Below are 16,949 nucleotides of genomic sequence, written 5' to 3'. Positions count from 1 at the left end.
TGGCATGTGGCTCCCTCTGGGAAGTGGCAGGGGACATGACTAGCTGACCTGGAGAGGGACTGGGTGAGGAAGGTGAGCTCCCAATCTACCGGATTTTGCAGCTTTCTTAGGGAAACCAAGGAAATCGGATGAAATGTGCCTGGATGGCGGTGGTGGGAAAGTGGGGTAAAGGGAGCCCCCAGGAGCTTACCCCGGGAGGCGCGTGTCTGGGCCTCCTGCAGCCACCAGGTGTGTGTGTTCTTAGACTGGATGCTGTGGGCCTCTGAGGAGGTGTGAATGGGCCCGGAGGTCTTTTAAGTTGTCCCCATCCCCAGTTATGTGTATGTGCATATCTGCCCATCTCTGGGGAAGGGGTTCATGGAAGCTGCACTTGGTTCTCGTGAGGGTGTCTGGCCCCAGAAGAAAAGAACCGCAGCCTGCATCTAAGTTACAGTGTTTCTGTTTTACACCACCCCTCCCTTTACTTAATGAGCTCCCTGACTCTACGACCCCACTATCACCTTACAAATCACTCCCGCTGCCCCTTCTGACCCCACCCCACCCCGTGACCTCATCCCCATGACCCCACTGTTACCTTCTGTACTAACATCCTTGCCCCTCCATGCCTCCCGTCTGCAACAGCTCCCATCCTCAGCCTGCTCAGGCCTTCCCACTGTGCCCCTGGACTCTCCCCCCTCCCTCTGTGACTCCCCCTCCACGCTGCCCTCCCCCCACCCTGGGGCCCGCCTTCTTCCCTGGGACAGCACCCTGCCTACCTTGTACCTGGCCGCCTTCAAGAATGACCTGTGCTTGTGGGAGAGAGAGGGGTTGAGGATGTGGGAGTAGGGGAGAGAGAAGATTGAGGAAAAGCAGAAGAAGAAAGTGAAAGAAGCTCTAGAGGAAACCACAGGGCCTGTGGGGAAGAAGGGGTCATCACCATGGTAACCCCTGGTTGTGGGGGAAGGGTATAAGGTCCGGTAGCCTGAGGCCAGCCGAAGAAGCCCACCTCCCCCCACCCCTGTCCCCAGTTGCTCCTTCCAGCGGCTACACTCCTAAGACCCCCCTGATGCTCCCTGTGCACCCACTAAGAGACGGGCACCTGGCTCGGTGCCTGGCTTGTCAGTCCCTGCTGCACAGAGTGCCCCTTCGGGCAGGTAAGACAGACCTGTGACAGATCTCACATCCAGTTCCTTCTGAGTTCCCTGTGGTCAAGTGTGGGCCAGGGCCAGGTATTTTCCACACCCTCTTCTCCAGACAGGCTTCATCCTTGCCATTCCCGCACTCTCTGCCTCCTCTACGCCTTTCCCAGCCGCCACTGCTGTCTCTGCGTAGTGGCCTCCCAGTCTCATTCTCTGAGCCCAGCCCTATGTCTTTCTCCAAGTTCCCCAGTGCCCCAACCTTGGATGTCTCAGCCTCTCCGCTTCTCACCGTGTTACTTCTCAGCCACTGAGTCTATTTTCAAGCCCTTAGGTTGTGCCAGGCTCTCTTGTAAGCAATTGGTAGGAGTCCCCTCATTTGATTCCCGCAACAATCCTGAGTGCCACTTGACAGATGAGAAGAAGCCACAGGAAGGTTAAGCAACTACCTAAGTTCCCACTGCTGTAAGTGATAGAGCCAGGATTGGAGCTCAGGCAGTTTGGCTCCAGAGCCCATGGAGTTAAGCACCCACCATCGTACAGTGGGCACTCGTTTTTCAAAATTAGAGCCTGTCGCCACTGATTTCCCACTCATTCCAGGACTTACTACCTCCATATTTCTTCCTTGCTATCGTGTTCCTGTGTGAAGAAGTGGAAGGGTCCCATCGATTTGCCAGGCAGGCAGACCTGGGTTGAAAACCCAGACCAGCTAGTTATTACTGTGTGGCCTTGGGCAAGGATTTTTATTTCTTACCTCTGAGCCTCAACGTCCACCTTTCCCTCTTAGCCTCTACATCTGTAAAATTTGACCCCGGGGGGACATTAACATACGGATATGTCATGAAGTTGTTGCAAGGATTAATGACAATATTGTGATATGCCCGGCATGTAGTAGGTGCTCAGTAGACAGACGAGCCTCCGTGCTTCCTTTCAGATCCCTGTATTGTCAACCCCCTTGGCCCAGTTCCACCCCTCTGGGCCCCACCTTCTAGATCAGTTACCCCACCACCCCGAAATCTCCCCCACCCCACCCCAGGGTGTGTCACTTCCTCCTCTGCAGCCTCCCAGATCAGTACACAAAGGCCGCCGCGGCTGGAGGAAGGGCTGCTTTGCACGCACCTGTGAGTACCAGGGCACCAGCCCTCCAGCCTCCTCTCTTTACTAGCCCAGCCCCCACCCCTGCTCCCAATCTCCCGGGAAGAGGACCCTGGGCTCTGACCCCAAGACACCCAGGGTTCAGGTGAGACTCGAGAAAGGCTCTGAAGTCCTTTCTGCATTCCTGAGATCCTCATCCCTGTTCCCTCCAGCTTCTCAAGCTCTCCCTCCCCGCCCCCCCCCCCCCCCCCACCGTACCCTCCTCACCTCTCTCTCCTGCATGTGTTTCCCAAAAGTGGGCCTGGAGGGAGGCAAAGAAGAAAGGGGATGTATGGTGCTATCATCTGGGTGCCTGCCATGTGCCAAGGGTTATGTCATGGTAGGGCTCTCCCAAGAGGACTCCCCAGCTGCTATCCCTGCTGCCTAGTGCCTGGTGCTCAGCTCAGATCTGCCAGTGGCACCTTGGCTATGGTGTCCTGGGAGACTGTGGCAGCATGGCTCGGTTCTCTTCCCTCCTTGGGACACTGAGTGGGCAGCAGAGGATTCCACTTGATTTGGAAGATCTGGATAGGTTGGGAAAATGCTCTGTTTCTCAGGTGCTGAAGGGGGTGTTAGGGTGTTGGAGTCAGGATAGAGCCCAGGAAAAGGGAACAACCACGGGGGGGAAAGAAGACCGACTGAAGAGGACCCATCAAGGGAAGAGAAAGGGGATTAGGTGGAGCCCACTGGAACTGGAAGGGAGAAGGCACGGCTTTTGATGATGATGGTGCCTGGGTTGGAGGTGAGGAAAGTGGCAAACAGACCGAGTCCCGACCTGTCTTCATCCCTGTTCATTGTGTGACTGTGGGCAAGTCACTTATCACTCTGGGATTCAGGTTTCCATTTGTAAGAGGGGATTGAGTTAGACAGCTCTGCCTTCCTTTGGTTAGGATAGGAGAGGAAAAGGAAGTAAAACAAAGAACTGTAAAGACGCGGAGAAGAGAAACGCAGCAGAGGGATGTCATCAAACTTTTGAACCGGAGGGTGGTGGGGGAGAGAGAAGGAGACAGAGAGAGAAATTAACAAGTGGCAGGCCATGTATCCCCAAGTAAGAAATGAGGGGGACAATTGGGAGAAGAGGGTGGGGGAACGCTGTCCAGAGAGTCCCAGGGGCTCCCTTTAGGGGACATGAGTGGGCTTGAGGTCTCTGGTTTGTCTTATCCTGGGGGCCCCACCTGTGACAGATGAGTCAAAACTGGGCTTTGTGCTACAGCATCTCAGACCTCCTCGACCACAGGCGTGCAGAGCAAGCGGGGCTGAGGTTACAGTGAGGCTGAGCCTGAACCGGCCTCGCATGGGGGTGGAGGTTCCAAGACATATATATACTACACCTGAGGTCCCAAATGGTGCACAGTGGGGAGCAGGACAGCTGAGGTCACCCCACCCCTTCCCCAGTCTGAATCTAAGCCCAGGCTGGGGCGGATGCAGACGTTTTGGGACAAGGAGTTAGTTGGCCTTTCTCATACACACACCGCCAATGGGAATATAAACTGGCATAGTTGCGAAGGCGGTTGCGTCAGCAATCACTCGCCAGCATTACAAATTATGCCAATTTATTGACCCTACAAATCCTCTTCCCAGGATTTATCTTCCGGATTCACTTGCACACATGTGAAATGATAAATGCATGGGTTTTCACTGCAATAGTTTTATTTATTTATTTATTTATTTTGAGAGGGGGCAGAAGGCAGAGAGAGAAAGAGAATCCCAAGCAGGCTCAGCAGAGACAGCACAGAACCCAGTGCAGGTCTCGAATCCACAAACTGTGAGATCACGACCTGAGCGGAAACCAAAAGTCAGATGCTTAACAGACTGAGCCATCCAGGCGCCCCCAGCATTAGTTTTAACAGTGAGTAATTAGAAACAATTTAAATCCCATTGAGAGACTAACTGGGTTATGATACATCGATGTCACGGAAATGTATACCGCTGTGAAAATGAACAAGGAAGTTCTTTATTTTCTTGAGTAGCAGGATCTCCAAGAAAAGCAATTAAAAGAAAAAAAGGGGCACCTAGGTGACTCAAGTCAGTTAAATGTCTCGATTTCGGCTGAGGCCATGATCTCACAGTTCATGGATTCGAGCGCCGCGTCGGGCTCTGCGATGACAGCATGGAGCCTGCTTGGGATTCTCTCTCTCCCTCGTCTCTCTGCCCCTTCCCTGCTTGTACTCTCTCTCTCTCCAAATTCATTAAAAAAAAAAAAAAAAAACATTAAAAAAAATCTTTTAAAAAAAAGAAAAAAGGGGGACAAACCCGCATGTATTCTAGAATTGTGATTGTAGACTTCTGTCATGTGATTCTACCATTTGGAGAGTATATATTTTCACATTAGTTTGTGTATGCATAAAACAATCTCTAGAAGGATTATCAGCAACAAAAGATAACTTAAAATGACGGTTATTCATTTAGGGTGAGGTGTGGAAATGGGAGGAGGAGGATGGGTATGGGAGATTTCTCACTATCTCAATGTTTTGATTTTTGATAAGATAAAACACACATAAAATTGATCACTTAACCCATTTTTTAAGTGTACAGTTCAGTGGCCTTAAGTACATGTATGATGTTGTGCGACCATCACCACCATCTAGTTCTGGAACTTTTTCTTCACTCCAAAAGAAGACTGCCCATCAAGAAGTTATTCCTCATCCTCCCCTCCCTCCCCAACCTCTGGCATCCACTTTCTGTCTCTGTGGATTTGGGGAATCAGAATACTTCACATAAACGGCATCCGGCAAGATGTGGTCTTTTGTGACTGGTTTCGTTCACTTAGCCTAGTGTTTTCAAGGTCATCGATGTTGTAGCCTGAATCAGCACTTCGCTCCTTTTTAGGGCCAAATAATGCTTCACTGTATGGATGGATCACATTTTGTTTAGCTATTCATCAGTTGATGGATGTTTGCGCTGTTTCTACCTTTAGGCCACTGTGAATAACACTGCTTTGAACAGTCACGTCCCAGTTTTTGTTTTAACTTACTGAGGAATTATCAAATTGTTCCCCACAGTGCCGTGCCACCAGCAACGTATGATGGTTCCATTTTCTCCACATCCTCACCAACACTTATTTTCTGTTTTATTTTATTTTATTTTATTTTATTCTAGCCATTCTGTTGGGTGTGTGGTGGTATTTCACTGTGGTATTTGATTTGCATTTCCTTGATGACTAATGGTGTTGAGCATCTTTTTATGTGCTTGTTGGTTATTTGTCTATCTTCTTCAAAGAAATGTCTATTTAAGTCCTTTGCTTTTCAAAAACTGGGTGGTTTGCCTTTTTGTTGTCAAGTTGTAAGAGTTCTCTATATATTCTGGATACTTATCAGATACATGATTTGCAAATATTTCCTCCCTTTCTGTAGCCTGTCTTTTCATTTCATAGTGCTCTTTGATGCACAAGAGTTTTATGTTTTTATGAAGTCCAGTTTATCTATTTTTTTCTTTTGTTGCTTGCGCTTTTGATGTCATAGCTAGGAATCCACTGTCAAGGCCAAGATCACAAAGATTTACCCTGACATTTTCTTCTAAGAGTTTATAGTTCGAGGGCTTACATTTAGGCCTTTGATCCATTTTCACTTAATTTTTGTATATGTTGTGAGGTAGGGATTGAACTTGACTCTTTTACATGTGGATATCCAGTTATCCCAGCACCATTTGCTGGAGACTGTTCTCTCCCCATCAAATAATTTGGCACCCTTGCTGAAAATCGATTGGCTATAAAAGGATGGATTTATTTCTGGACTCTCCATGCTATTTCACTGATCTATATGCCTATCTTTATGCCAGTATTGCGTTGTCTTGATTACTATAGCTTTCTAGTGAGTTTTGCAAGTGAGAAGTGAGAGTCCTCCCATTTCATTCTTTTTCAAGATTGTTTTATTTTTTTTAATGTTTATTTATTTTGAGGAGGGGGAGGGACACAGAGAGAGGGAGACACAGAACCAAAGCAGGCTCCAGGCTCTGAGCTGTCAGCACAGAGCCCGACCTGGGGCTCGCACTTATAAACTCCGAGATCATGACCTGAGCCAAAGTTGGACGCCTAACCAACTGAGCCACCCAGACACCCCACAATTCCATATAATTGAATCAATCCATATAATGGATCCTTATAGGATCAGCTTTCCCACCTCTAAAAAAAAGGTCATTGTGATTTAACTTTTTGAGTTTTGAAGGATGGCTATGGATGGCCTATTCAAAATTTTAATTAATACATTTTTTTAAAATTAATACGTTTTTTAAAATCAGAAATTTGCCTAGAGGTCATTCCAGGAATTACCCTACCACAGGCTCTTTCTCCAGTCTATATTTGCTTTGTGCAAAGGACAGGAAAAAGAAAATTTTGCCAGCCATGGCCTGCCTTCCTCCGTTATCCCAGACTTTTAGAAAGTTTTCTTATGGTCTAATTTTCATTCCTCTTGCTGCCGTGTTGGCTACCCTTCCCTGCTTCTTTCACACACTTCTTCATCAGCTCCAGCCTTCCTTCCTCTCATTCCTATTCCCCGACCTTCCTCCTTTATTTAGAATCCTTGACCCTCTTCCTGTACTTAGAATCCAAGATTATGAAAGCTGCAAGGACTGCCAGATTATTTATTCAACTCTCTCTCTTCACAGATGTGGAAACTAAGGCCCAGAGAAAAAGTCTGACTTGTCATACAGCCAGTGAGGGACTGAAGCAGGACCAGAATCCGGTCTGTTTCCTGTTCGGTTCTGATTCCACTGTGGCTTGCAATCTCGGTGAATAGACCTGGGCGGATGTAGACCTTAGTGCTTCCAGGCCTAGTCCCCAGACTCTTGTTAGGCCATTTTGCCCACGTTGGCCCTAGGGAAGTCTGCACACAGGGAGGGACAGGGTTTGTCTGAGGCTCCTACCCAGGCCTGGTCCTGCCCCTTCCCAACATTTTGAAGAAACTGCTGAATCCACAGGGGGAAGTGAAACTATGAAGGGAGATAAAGATTTGGGGTAGAGGTTTTTTTATTTTTTTCCTTGAGTAAGCTCTACACCCAAGGTTGGGTTTGAACTCATGACCCTAAGAACAAGACTCGCGCTCTACCGACTAAGCCAGCCAGGCACCCCTGGGGTAGAGTTTTGAGAGTGACAACCACAGACTTACTTTATTTTATTTTGTATTTTTTATTCTTTTTTTATTTTTTACATTTATTTACTTTTTGAGAGACATAGAGAGACAGAGCACAAGTTGCGGAGGGCAGAAAGAGAAGGAGACACAGAATCCGAAGCAGGCTCCGAGCTGTCAGCACAGAGCCCCATGCGGGGCTCGAACTCACAAACCGGAAGATCACGACCTGAGCCGAAGTCGGATGCTTAACCGACTGAGCCACCCAGGCACCCCTTGACTTACTTTATTTTATTAAAAAATGTTTATTTATTTTTGAGAGAGAGAGAGCAAGTGGGGGAAGGGCAGAGAGGGGGACAGAGGATCCTAAGCAGGCTCCGCGCTGACAGCAGCAAGCCTGATGTGGGGCTAGAACTCACAAACCCTGAGATTATGACCTGAACCTAAGTCGGACACTCAACCCACTGAGCCACCCAGGTGCCCCAACCACAGACTAGTTTTAGAAGACTGAGAACCTGGAGGTCCTCCCTAAGGACCCATGTGTCCCCCTTTGTATCGTATTGCAGGCCATGGTGGCTTTGTCAATGGTCCTTGTTTTCCTGCTGGCTCTGAGCCGAGGTGAGGGTGAATTGGATGCCAAGATCTCATCCCCAGAGAAGGTCACAGAACGGGGGGATCCTGATCTGTCCCTGCCGGGGTCCTGCCAGCCGGCCCCCACCTGCCAGAAATGCATCCTCTCACACCCAAGCTGTGCCTGGTGCAAGCAACTGGTAAAGATGGCTCCGTGGCTTTTGAACCCTGTGTATGTGTATGTGCAGAACGGAGATAGGTTTGCGACTGTGTGGTTTTCCGGGTGCTCTCTGCGGTCCTGTGCGTGACTGAGTTTGTGCACATAGGACTCCTGTGCGTGGTTGTGTGTGTGTGCATACTCAAGCATGCAAGTTTCCTGTGTGTATATGTTTGTGTACCTGTGCGTTTGTGTATATACGGAAAAGCCTTGTAACCATAAATTTGGAGGAAGTGTGTCTGTGCTGGAACTCATGCTTGTGTACAGGGAGAGGGACCTGTGGTACGTGTATACATGTGAGGAAGTGCGTTTGTCAGCCTGGGCAGCCATAACAAAACTGGGTGGCTTAAGCAACAGGAATTTATTTCTCATTGTTCTGGAGGCTGGGAGTCCAAGATCAACATGCCAGCCAATTTGGTTTCTGGTGGCAACCCTCTTCTTGGCTTGCAGGCAGGCTGTAGACAAGCTCTCTGGTGCCTCTTCTTACAAGGGCATTAATACCATCATGAGGGTTCTACCCTCATGATCTCATCTAACCCTAATTTCTTCCCAAAGGCTCCATCTCCAAATGCCATCACACTGGGGGTTAGTCTTTAGCAGAAAGTGTGTGACTGGGTTTCTGAGTCTGTGTTGGGGGTGTGTGTACCTCATAATGTTCCTAAGGTATGTAGCAGCCTGTGGCTGGGGGAGTAGAAGGGAAGGAGTTAGAGGTGTGTACACCTTGGGGGAAAGGCTTGATCTGCCTAAGTGGCCAGGAAGGATGCTGGGGAGCAGGTGTCTCCCTGGCTGGTCAAACAAGGCCGTTCTTTGCTTTATGCCTTAAAGAGACAGGGCTCATGGAGTGACAGAGCATGGCAGGTAACTGAGTTGGGGGTGAGGGTGAGAACAGAACTGTCTCCCTCAAAGGAAGAGGGAGAGTTAGATGAGAGATGAGGGCAAACTCACCAGAAGGAGAAGGTACAGCCACAGTGGCTGAGCAGAGGCTGAGCCAGCCCAGGAATCTGGGAGGATGGGAAGAGGAGACTCAGAGTCAGCAGGAGGCAGAGAGCAGAGGTACCAGGCAGGGGCTTTGGGGACAGTCAGATATGTGTCTGCCTCCTTCAATCTCTGGACCTGAGTCTGGCACCAGGGCCAGTTGAAAAGCCATTGTAACTATTTCCTTCCTCTGCCACTTCCCAGCCAGTCCCAGGGGTGCCAGCCAACTGCGGGGAGGGGGTGTCTCCTCTTCTGTCCCTGTCCTTCCCCTTCCCAGGAATTTAGCCTGGGTCTCAGCCTGACCCCCTTCCAGTTTGGGCCTAAGCATGCAGGGGAGGTTGGACTAGGAGGCCAGGCTCCTCTTTTTCTTGTGGTAGTGAGGTCCCTGAGATCTCAACAGGAAGTCTGTGGCCCTAGGGGGAGGAGAAAGGTAGGTGGCTAGGGAAAGGGGGTTGTCTAGATAAGGTGGGGGCTGGTGGGGTGCTAGAGGAAGCGGGATCTGAACAAAGACAGGACGAGGTGGCTGTTGGGGGGACGGGGAAGGGAGGGCATCCTAAGGGCTCAGGGAACTGACTGCGAGGGGAGGGTTAGGAGCGGCCGGCATCCCGGGGGGGGGGGGGGTCGGGGGGAGGTGGGGGAGAGGTGGTCTGGGAACAGGGCTGGGGGGGCTGTGGAGGACTAGAGTCCCCAACGCGCCTCCTCTTGGGCGCAGAACTTCACCGCGTCGGGGGTGGCGGAGGCGCGGCGCTGCGGCCAGCGACAGGAGCTGCTGGCCCAGGGCTGCCCCCCGGGGGAGCTGGAGGAGCCCCGCGGCTGGCAGGAGGTGCTGCAGGACCAGCCGCTCGGCCAGGGCGATCGCGGCGAGGGGGCCACCCAGCTGGCGCCGCAGCAGGTCCGGGTCACGCTGCGGCCGGGTGAGTCAGGGGGCGGCGCGCTGGGCTGGAGGTCCGGGCTGAGATTCGATGGCGCTCGCTGACCCGCGCCATCCCCCACCCCGCTTCCCCAGGGGAGCCCCAGCAGCTCCGGGTGCGTTTCCTCCGGGCAGAGGGCTACCCCGTCGACCTGTACTATCTTATGGACCTGAGCTACTCCATGAAGGACGACCTGGAGCGCGTGCGCCAGCTCGGACAAGACCTGCTGGCGCGGCTGCAGGAGGTCACCCACTCCGTGCGCATCGGTGAGCTCGGCCTCTACCTGCAAAAGCCGCTTCTGCCTCTGCCAACGTCCTGGGCGCACAGGGGCCCTGCCTGCCCTCTCCCGGTTTTTAACAGACCTGGCCAGGCCCCGGGTTTCTGGCGTCTCTCTCCCAGAACATCCACCTTCTAGGACAGAACTGGAGGGGATTTAAGAGACTACGGGTGGGGGTAACCGAGGCCCAGAGTCTGGCCAGACCGCGTTCAGACAGCTCCCAGGGGTCAGACAGTGCACTCTGGACCTGCCAACCCAGATACTGCCCTGATGCCACTTTCTCAGCCCTGTCTGTGTCTCTAGGAAAAGGTCTAAATGTCCCTGTCCCTGGCTGCGGCTTCCACACTCACATCTGCCCTATTCAAGATCCCCTCCTTTGCCTCATGCTGCCACTACACCCTACACCCTCTCCTTCTTCCTCGGGAGAGAGAGATCCTGTCTGACCCTCCCCTCATCCTCCTCTTAATCTCCTCCATCCCCCACTGCCCTGAGTCAGTGGCCTAAACCCTTTGTCCCTGCCAGGTACTCAGTCCCTGTGCTCTAGGAGCACCCGCTCTTGTGATCTCCTCTGCTCCTCTCTGACTGTCCCCCTCACCCCCCCCCCCCCCCCACTTCCCATGGACCTTTGCCTTCTGAGTCCTCAGCAGCAGACCTTCCACCCTGCTGCTGGCCAGTGACTTTGGGCACAACCTTCGTGATTCTCCCCGCCCCCCCCCAGGCTTTGGCTCCTTCGTGGACAAAACGGTGCTGCCCTTTGTGAGCACAGTGCCCTCCAAACTTCGACACCCCTGCCCTACCCGGCTGGAGCGCTGCCAGCCTCCCTTCAGCTTTCACCACGTGCTGTCCCTGACCTCGGATGCTAAGGCCTTCGAGCGGGAGGTGGGACGCCAGAGCGTGTCTGGCAACCTGGACTCGCCTGAAGGTGGCTTTGATGCCATTCTGCAGGCTGCGCTCTGCCAGGTGAGGAGGCGGGGAGGGGATCTGAGTCTGAAGAACCCTTTGGGGCCAAGACTGCCACCTAGGGTCGTGCAGTGCCTGGTTCTGGGGGTGCCCTTTGTACCATAGTCACTGGAGTTTGCATATTTATTTTAATAATTTCCTGGTGGATTGGAGTAAAATATCTTGAGGAAGAGGCATGTTTTTCTAATTCATAAGAAGGCCTCCGCTAGCAGCAGCCCTGTCTGGGGGACTGGGGGGAAGCAGGGAGCTGGAGATGGGGGGGGTGGGATGGCGGAGGGGGGGGGCTGGGTATGGAAATAGACAAAGTGACTCAGAATGAGGCTGGCAAATCCTTGGCTCATGGAGCCCAGGTGCACAGCCTACCTCCACCCCCACCCCCACCCCGATTCCAGGAGCAGATTGGCTGGAGAAATGTGTCCCGACTGCTGGTGTTCACTTCAGATGACACATTCCACACAGCTGGGGATGGGAAGTTGGGTGGCATTTTCATGCCCAGCGACGGGCACTGCCACTTGGACAGTAATGGCCTCTATAGTCGCAGCCCAGAGTTTGTGAGTCCCCACCCTTGCTCCACCCCTCCCCATCCGAGCCACACCTCCTCTGCTCCCAGACCCCCCTCTCCCTAGCCTCGATGTCCTTACCAGTGACCACCCTGCCATCTTTCCCACCAGCTCCTCGCTCCATGTGCCCCCACTCAGACAGAACCCTGTGCCACCCCACTCCCTAGCCCCTTCTGCCTTCCCGAGCCTCCAGGGTTCCTCTAGCTGGTGGAGCCCTGGTTCCTGGATTTCCTGGGCTGAGGGCACCTTGGATGTTATGGGGGAGACCTGTGGTGCTCACCTTTCCCCGCTCCCTGCCCAGGACTACCCCTCTGTGGGTCAGGTAGCCCAGGCCCTCTCCGCAGCAAACATCCAGCCCATCTTTGCCGTCACCAGTGCCACACTGCCTGTCTACCAGGTGAGAGCTGGCTGAATGCCAGACCTTCCCACTTCAAGCCTCTCTCAACTTCCTCAAAGACCCCATTCTCCACCCCACCCCCATATGCCCTCCTTCCAGACCCGCAGAAGCCCATTTCCCTAGAGCTGTGACCCACCATTTCCCTGGACTCCTCTTAACTCAGGAGCTGAGTAAGCTGATTCCTAAGTCCGCAGTTGGGGAGTTGAGTGAGGACTCCAGCAACGTGGTACAGCTCATCATGGACGCCTATAATGTGAGGGGCTGGGACCGGGGGAGCATGGAGAGGGCGGGCACTGGGAAGGGGCCTCAGGTGGGGGGCAGCAGAATTATCAGGGACTGATCACTTTTAGCAACTACCTACGGTTTGCCTGTGGCTGTCATTCCTAGTTCATCTGCTCAATCTTACATTCTCAAATCTGAAGCGTCTGGTTTGGGCCGAGCATGGAGCCCTGCACTGGGCAAGGAAGGGAAGGAACACTCACTGAGCTTGTCTTTCATGCCAACCACTGTCTTAAGTGCACATACTGTTTGCCGTCTCATTTAACTCTGCTAAACCCCTGGTTGCTATTCTCATCCCTATTTCATAGGTGGGGATACAGACACAGGTCCCTGAATGACTTGCCCGAGGTCACATAGTTAATGGACGGAAGGGCTGGCATTCGTGCCCCAGTCAATCTGTACAGAAGGAATGTGACATCTAGAGCCTACTTTCACTAAGCTTACAAATAATTCAGAGATATTCTTCACAGGAACCATAGAGTTTTACAGGTAGAGGGAACCACAAAGATTCTTAAGTGCTTCTTGGGTTTAGGTCCTATCTCTAACCATGCTCTAGGCTTCTTAGGACAGGGACCACCATGTCCTAAACCCATGGTGAGAAAATTTGAGACGGTACCAAATTTCCCAGGGCAAACTCGATTTAAAGACTCTGCCTTTTATGCACACAGGTTGTGTGTCGTCATTTGGGGTTTGAGAAGCAGCCACTGCACATTGACAGGCCCCCCCTCCCCCACAGTGGGGCCCTTGCTGCAGCCGCACTGAAATGCTAACCGAGAGGCCTCTAGCTCCTGTGTGATGCACCCAAAGTTCTCACAGTGCCCTTCCTGCAGAAATGCCTCTTGACTGGGCAGAATGCAAGGGGTCCCCAAGGCAGGCTGGGGCAGGTCATGGCAGAATTTGGAAAGGCTGAAGAGGACACGAGGTGGGGTTTGGAGTCCTGCCTTCACGTGGTTACTTGCTCTCTTCCACAGAGCCTATCATCCACTGTGACCCTCGAACACTCTCCACTCCCTCCTGGGGTCCACATCTCTTATGAATCTCAGTGTGGGGGTCCTGAGGAGAGGGAGCGTGAGGCTGGGGACCGGGGCCAGTGCAACGAGGTCCGAATCAACCAGACGGTGAGAGCCAGCCGAGATAGGCAGAAGGAAGGAAGTGGGGGTGGAGGGTGGGAAATTGAAGCAGGCAGGAAAAGATGGGGGGCAGACACAGAACAATGCAAAAGCGTGGGGTAGTTCTCCATCCATCCTTTCTAAAAGGCTTTAATGAGCAGCTTCCTCCAGCAGGTTTCTACGAGATGGGTGTCAGCATGGGCTTATCCCTTAATTTCCTAAGGAATGGGTTTCTGGATGATCAATGGGTTTGGTGTGGTGTGCACGTGTGGGTGCAGGATCTCAAGGCTGATTTCTGCCCGCGCTGTCCTCAGGTGAATTTTTTGGTTACTATCCAAGCTACTCACTGCCTCTCAGAGCCCCATCTTCTGAGGCTCCGAGCCCTTGGCTTCTCAGAGGAGCTGACTGTGGAGTTGCACACACTGTGTGACTGTAACTGCGGTGACACCCAGCCCCGGGCTCCCCACTGCAGTGATGGCCAGGGGCTGCTGCAATGCGGGGTGTGCAGGTGAGGATTCCTGCTTCCTTTTAACCCATGTGACTGTCCACACATGACCAGCCCCGGTATCCCTCCTCTGCCTTCTGTCCTCCCACTGGCCATCTCCAGACCTCTTTTGCCAGACGTCCCAAGACTCCACCCTGATTTTCATGTGCAGCTTCCCAGATGTGTCAAGACCCTCCCCTCCCCCCGAACTCCCTCTGCTCTCTTGCTCCTTGGTGCTCAACTATACACCGGCATCCATTCAGCCACTCATCTCTCTCCAGTTCTTTTGAGAGCTTAGGTTTAGAGGATCCTGGGAAAGATAGATCAAGGGATGGTCAAACTCTCTGACCCACCTTTCCCTCCTCTGGCTCTGCCTTCCCCTCCCAGGTGTAACTCTGGCCGTCTGGGTCGACTCTGTGAATGCTCTGAGGCTGAACTGTCCTCCCCAGATCTGGAATCTGGGTGCCGGGCCCCCAATGGGACAGGACCCTTGTGCAGCGGGAAGGGACGGTGTCAGTGTGGACGCTGCAGCTGCAGTGGACAGAGCTCCGGGCCCCTGTGCGAGTGTGATGATGCCAGCTGTGAACGACATGAGGGCATCCTCTGTGGAGGTACCTGCAGACTTTGGGGGAAGGGTGGGGTCAGAGTGGCTCCCAGGATATTTCGGCTCTGGGAACATCATGGCACTAAGGGCAAGTATCAGACTTTGGTGTAGGAGTTGCAGCTATCTGGCACACTTGAGAGGGAATTGGACGCACAGAACACTTCAGCTCTAGGCATCCTGTGGTGGCATGTGATGTCCTTTGTGTGTGAGGAGTATGGCTGTCACCCTGAGCGTGATTCTGTCCCAGGCTTTGGCCGCTGCCTTTGTGGAACGTGTCACTGTCATGCCAATCGCACGGGCAGAGCGTGTGAGTGCAGTGGGGACACGGACAGCTGTATCAGTCCTGAGGGAGTGCTCTGCAGTGGGCATGGACGCTGCACGTGCAACCGCTGCCAGTGCCTGGATGGCTACTACGGTGCCCTGTGTGAGCAGTGCCCAGGCTGCAAGACGTCATGCGAGAGACACAGGTGAGGCCTCCCGTCTTGCAACTTGGGAACAGGGGCACGGTGGGGGTCGCTGAGCCACTCCCACCTGCCCACCTCTTTCTGCCGTGTGGTGTGGGGAGCACAGCTGCCCAGCTGGTAACCTCTTGGTGTCCACTGGACAGGGACTGTGCAGAGTGTGGGGCCTTTGGGACCGGTCCCCTGGCTGCCAATTGCAGTATCGCTTGTGCTGATGCCAACGTGACCCTGGTTTTGGACCCTATCCCGGATGATGGCTGGTGCAAAGAGAGGACCTTGGACAACCAGCTGTTCTTCTTCCTGGTGGAGGAGGAAGCCAGAGGCAGGGTCATACTGAGAGTGAGAGCCCAAGAGAGTAAGTGGGCAGAGATGCTGCGGACGTGCCAGAGGGAGCCCCAGAAGTTTGATGGGTGGGGCTTCAGAACTCTGGGCTTGGGCAGGTGAAGATAATGGGAAACCAGATAGGGTTTGAAGCAGAGGAGGGAGTCCGGGCAAAAGCAGAGGTGATGGACCAAGTGGACAAAGCTAAGGCCCTGGGCACCACAGAGATAACCTCGGACCCTGCTGGGTTCCCTTTGTTTTCAATGACAAGCAGGGCTGGGGAAGCTGGACACATTGTGGGCAACCGTTGATCAACCCCTATGCCCCAGCCCCCAGAAGTCTGCGTTGTTTCTTCCCCACAGGAGTAAATCACACCCTGGCCATCGTGCTGGGCTGTGTGGGGGGCATCGTGGCAGTGGGACTGGGGCTGGTCCTGGCTTACCGGCTTTCTGTGGAAATCTATGATCGCCAAGAATATAACCGCTTTGAGAAGGAGCGGCAGCAGCTCAACTGGAAGCAGGTAGGGAGACTGTGTCCTACCCCACTGGGCTGGGTTTTGCTCGCTTTCCCTGGTTAAGACCTCTGGTCTCCGCTTCCCTGCCCCACCCCCAACCTGGACTCCTCCGACCTAGGTCATCCCCCTCACTTTGGTCTGTGTGTCCTCTGCCCCACCCCTCTGTTAACTTCCATCAGCTCTGGGGGTGCTGCTCAAGTTCCAGGCTGGCCTCTTAGGACTAGGTAAAGGAGCAGTCGGGAGGTTTTTCCTCATTTCCCATCTTCTTCCTCAGGACAGCAATCCTCTCTACAGAAGTGCCATCACGACCACGGTCAATCCCCGCTTTCAGGAGGCAAGGAGTCCCTTTCTCTGAAGGGGGAAGAGGCACACTCATCCCAGGACTCTTCTTTTTCTCAACGGCCCGGTAGGGCACTGCTGAGGAACGGTCACCACCTACTTCCTTCTCAGAGTGACAGTCGAGGGCGGCCTCCCACTGCAACCTTGCTTCCCTACCTCACAAGGAGTGTGGGCTTAGTTCCCCCGCTCCCTGTATACAATAAAGAGTCTTACCTCAGAGCACAGCTGTCATCTTGCTTCACCCAAGGCCAAAGCAGGCTGTGGAGCCTGGGCCTCCAGAAAACTTGCTCATTCCTCCTCCTGCCACCTGAGGGTGGGGAGAGGTCCTCTAACCTGGTGTGCAGGAGATTCAGTATCTGGCTGCCTGGGAAGTGGCTGGTCAGGGTGGGCTAGTGAATCCTCCGGTCATGCATTTGTAGGAGGACTACAGAACCACACTTGGAGAAACACAGCTGGTACTTGACCTTATTTCGTTCTGCTGTGCATGTTTTTTTCTCTTATTCAGAAGTGATATCCTGTTTTCACTTCTACTTGTTGCTCCTGTGGAGTTTTACATGGTGGTTTCTCGGATGCAGGACATCTGGGGTGGTTATATTTGGGGGAAAAAAGGATAACCACTTTGGCCCCAAAGAAAAGGTTTCCCAAAAAAGAGATAGTAT

General features: G+C 53.0%; 1 protein-coding gene across 7 annotated transcripts; it reads left to right on the top strand.

The window, feature by feature from the left end:
* Nucleotides 1-2,171: 2,171 nt before the first annotated feature.
* Nucleotides 2,172-16,509, top strand: ITGB7 (integrin subunit beta 7). 7 transcript variants are annotated; one of them, XM_045466631.1, is made up of 16 exons: nucleotides 2,178-2,236; nucleotides 6,852-6,928; nucleotides 7,879-8,082; nucleotides 9,787-9,988; nucleotides 10,081-10,251; nucleotides 10,981-11,222; nucleotides 11,615-11,773; nucleotides 12,084-12,179; nucleotides 12,343-12,432; nucleotides 13,430-13,576; nucleotides 13,882-14,075; nucleotides 14,439-14,662; nucleotides 14,903-15,122; nucleotides 15,263-15,471; nucleotides 15,800-15,957; nucleotides 16,226-16,509. In XM_045466631.1, exons 3-16 carry the CDS (start codon nucleotides 7,882-7,884, stop codon nucleotides 16,304-16,306), a joined length of 2,394 nt encoding a protein of 797 aa, XP_045322587.1. In that variant the 5' UTR covers nucleotides 2,178-2,236; nucleotides 6,852-6,928; nucleotides 7,879-7,881; the 3' UTR covers nucleotides 16,307-16,509. The 7 variants fall into 7 exon arrangements, 6 of the variants coding, with proteins under 6 accessions (XP_045322591.1, XP_045322593.1, XP_045322587.1 ...); XM_045466632.1 differs by lacking the exon at nucleotides 2,178-2,236 and adding an exon at nucleotides 2,243-2,355; XM_045466633.1 differs by lacking the exon at nucleotides 2,178-2,236 and adding an exon at nucleotides 2,243-2,355 and having other exon boundaries at nucleotides 6,852-6,974.
* The last annotated feature ends 440 nt before the right edge of the window (nucleotides 16,510-16,949 follow it).

The sequence above is a fragment of the Leopardus geoffroyi genome, chromosome B4 (assembly GCF_018350155.1).
Source record: "Leopardus geoffroyi isolate Oge1 chromosome B4, O.geoffroyi_Oge1_pat1.0, whole genome shotgun sequence".
NCBI classification, from domain to species: domain Eukaryota; kingdom Metazoa; phylum Chordata; class Mammalia; order Carnivora; family Felidae; genus Leopardus; species Leopardus geoffroyi.
This window is presented reverse-complemented; position numbering and strand designations above follow the sequence as displayed.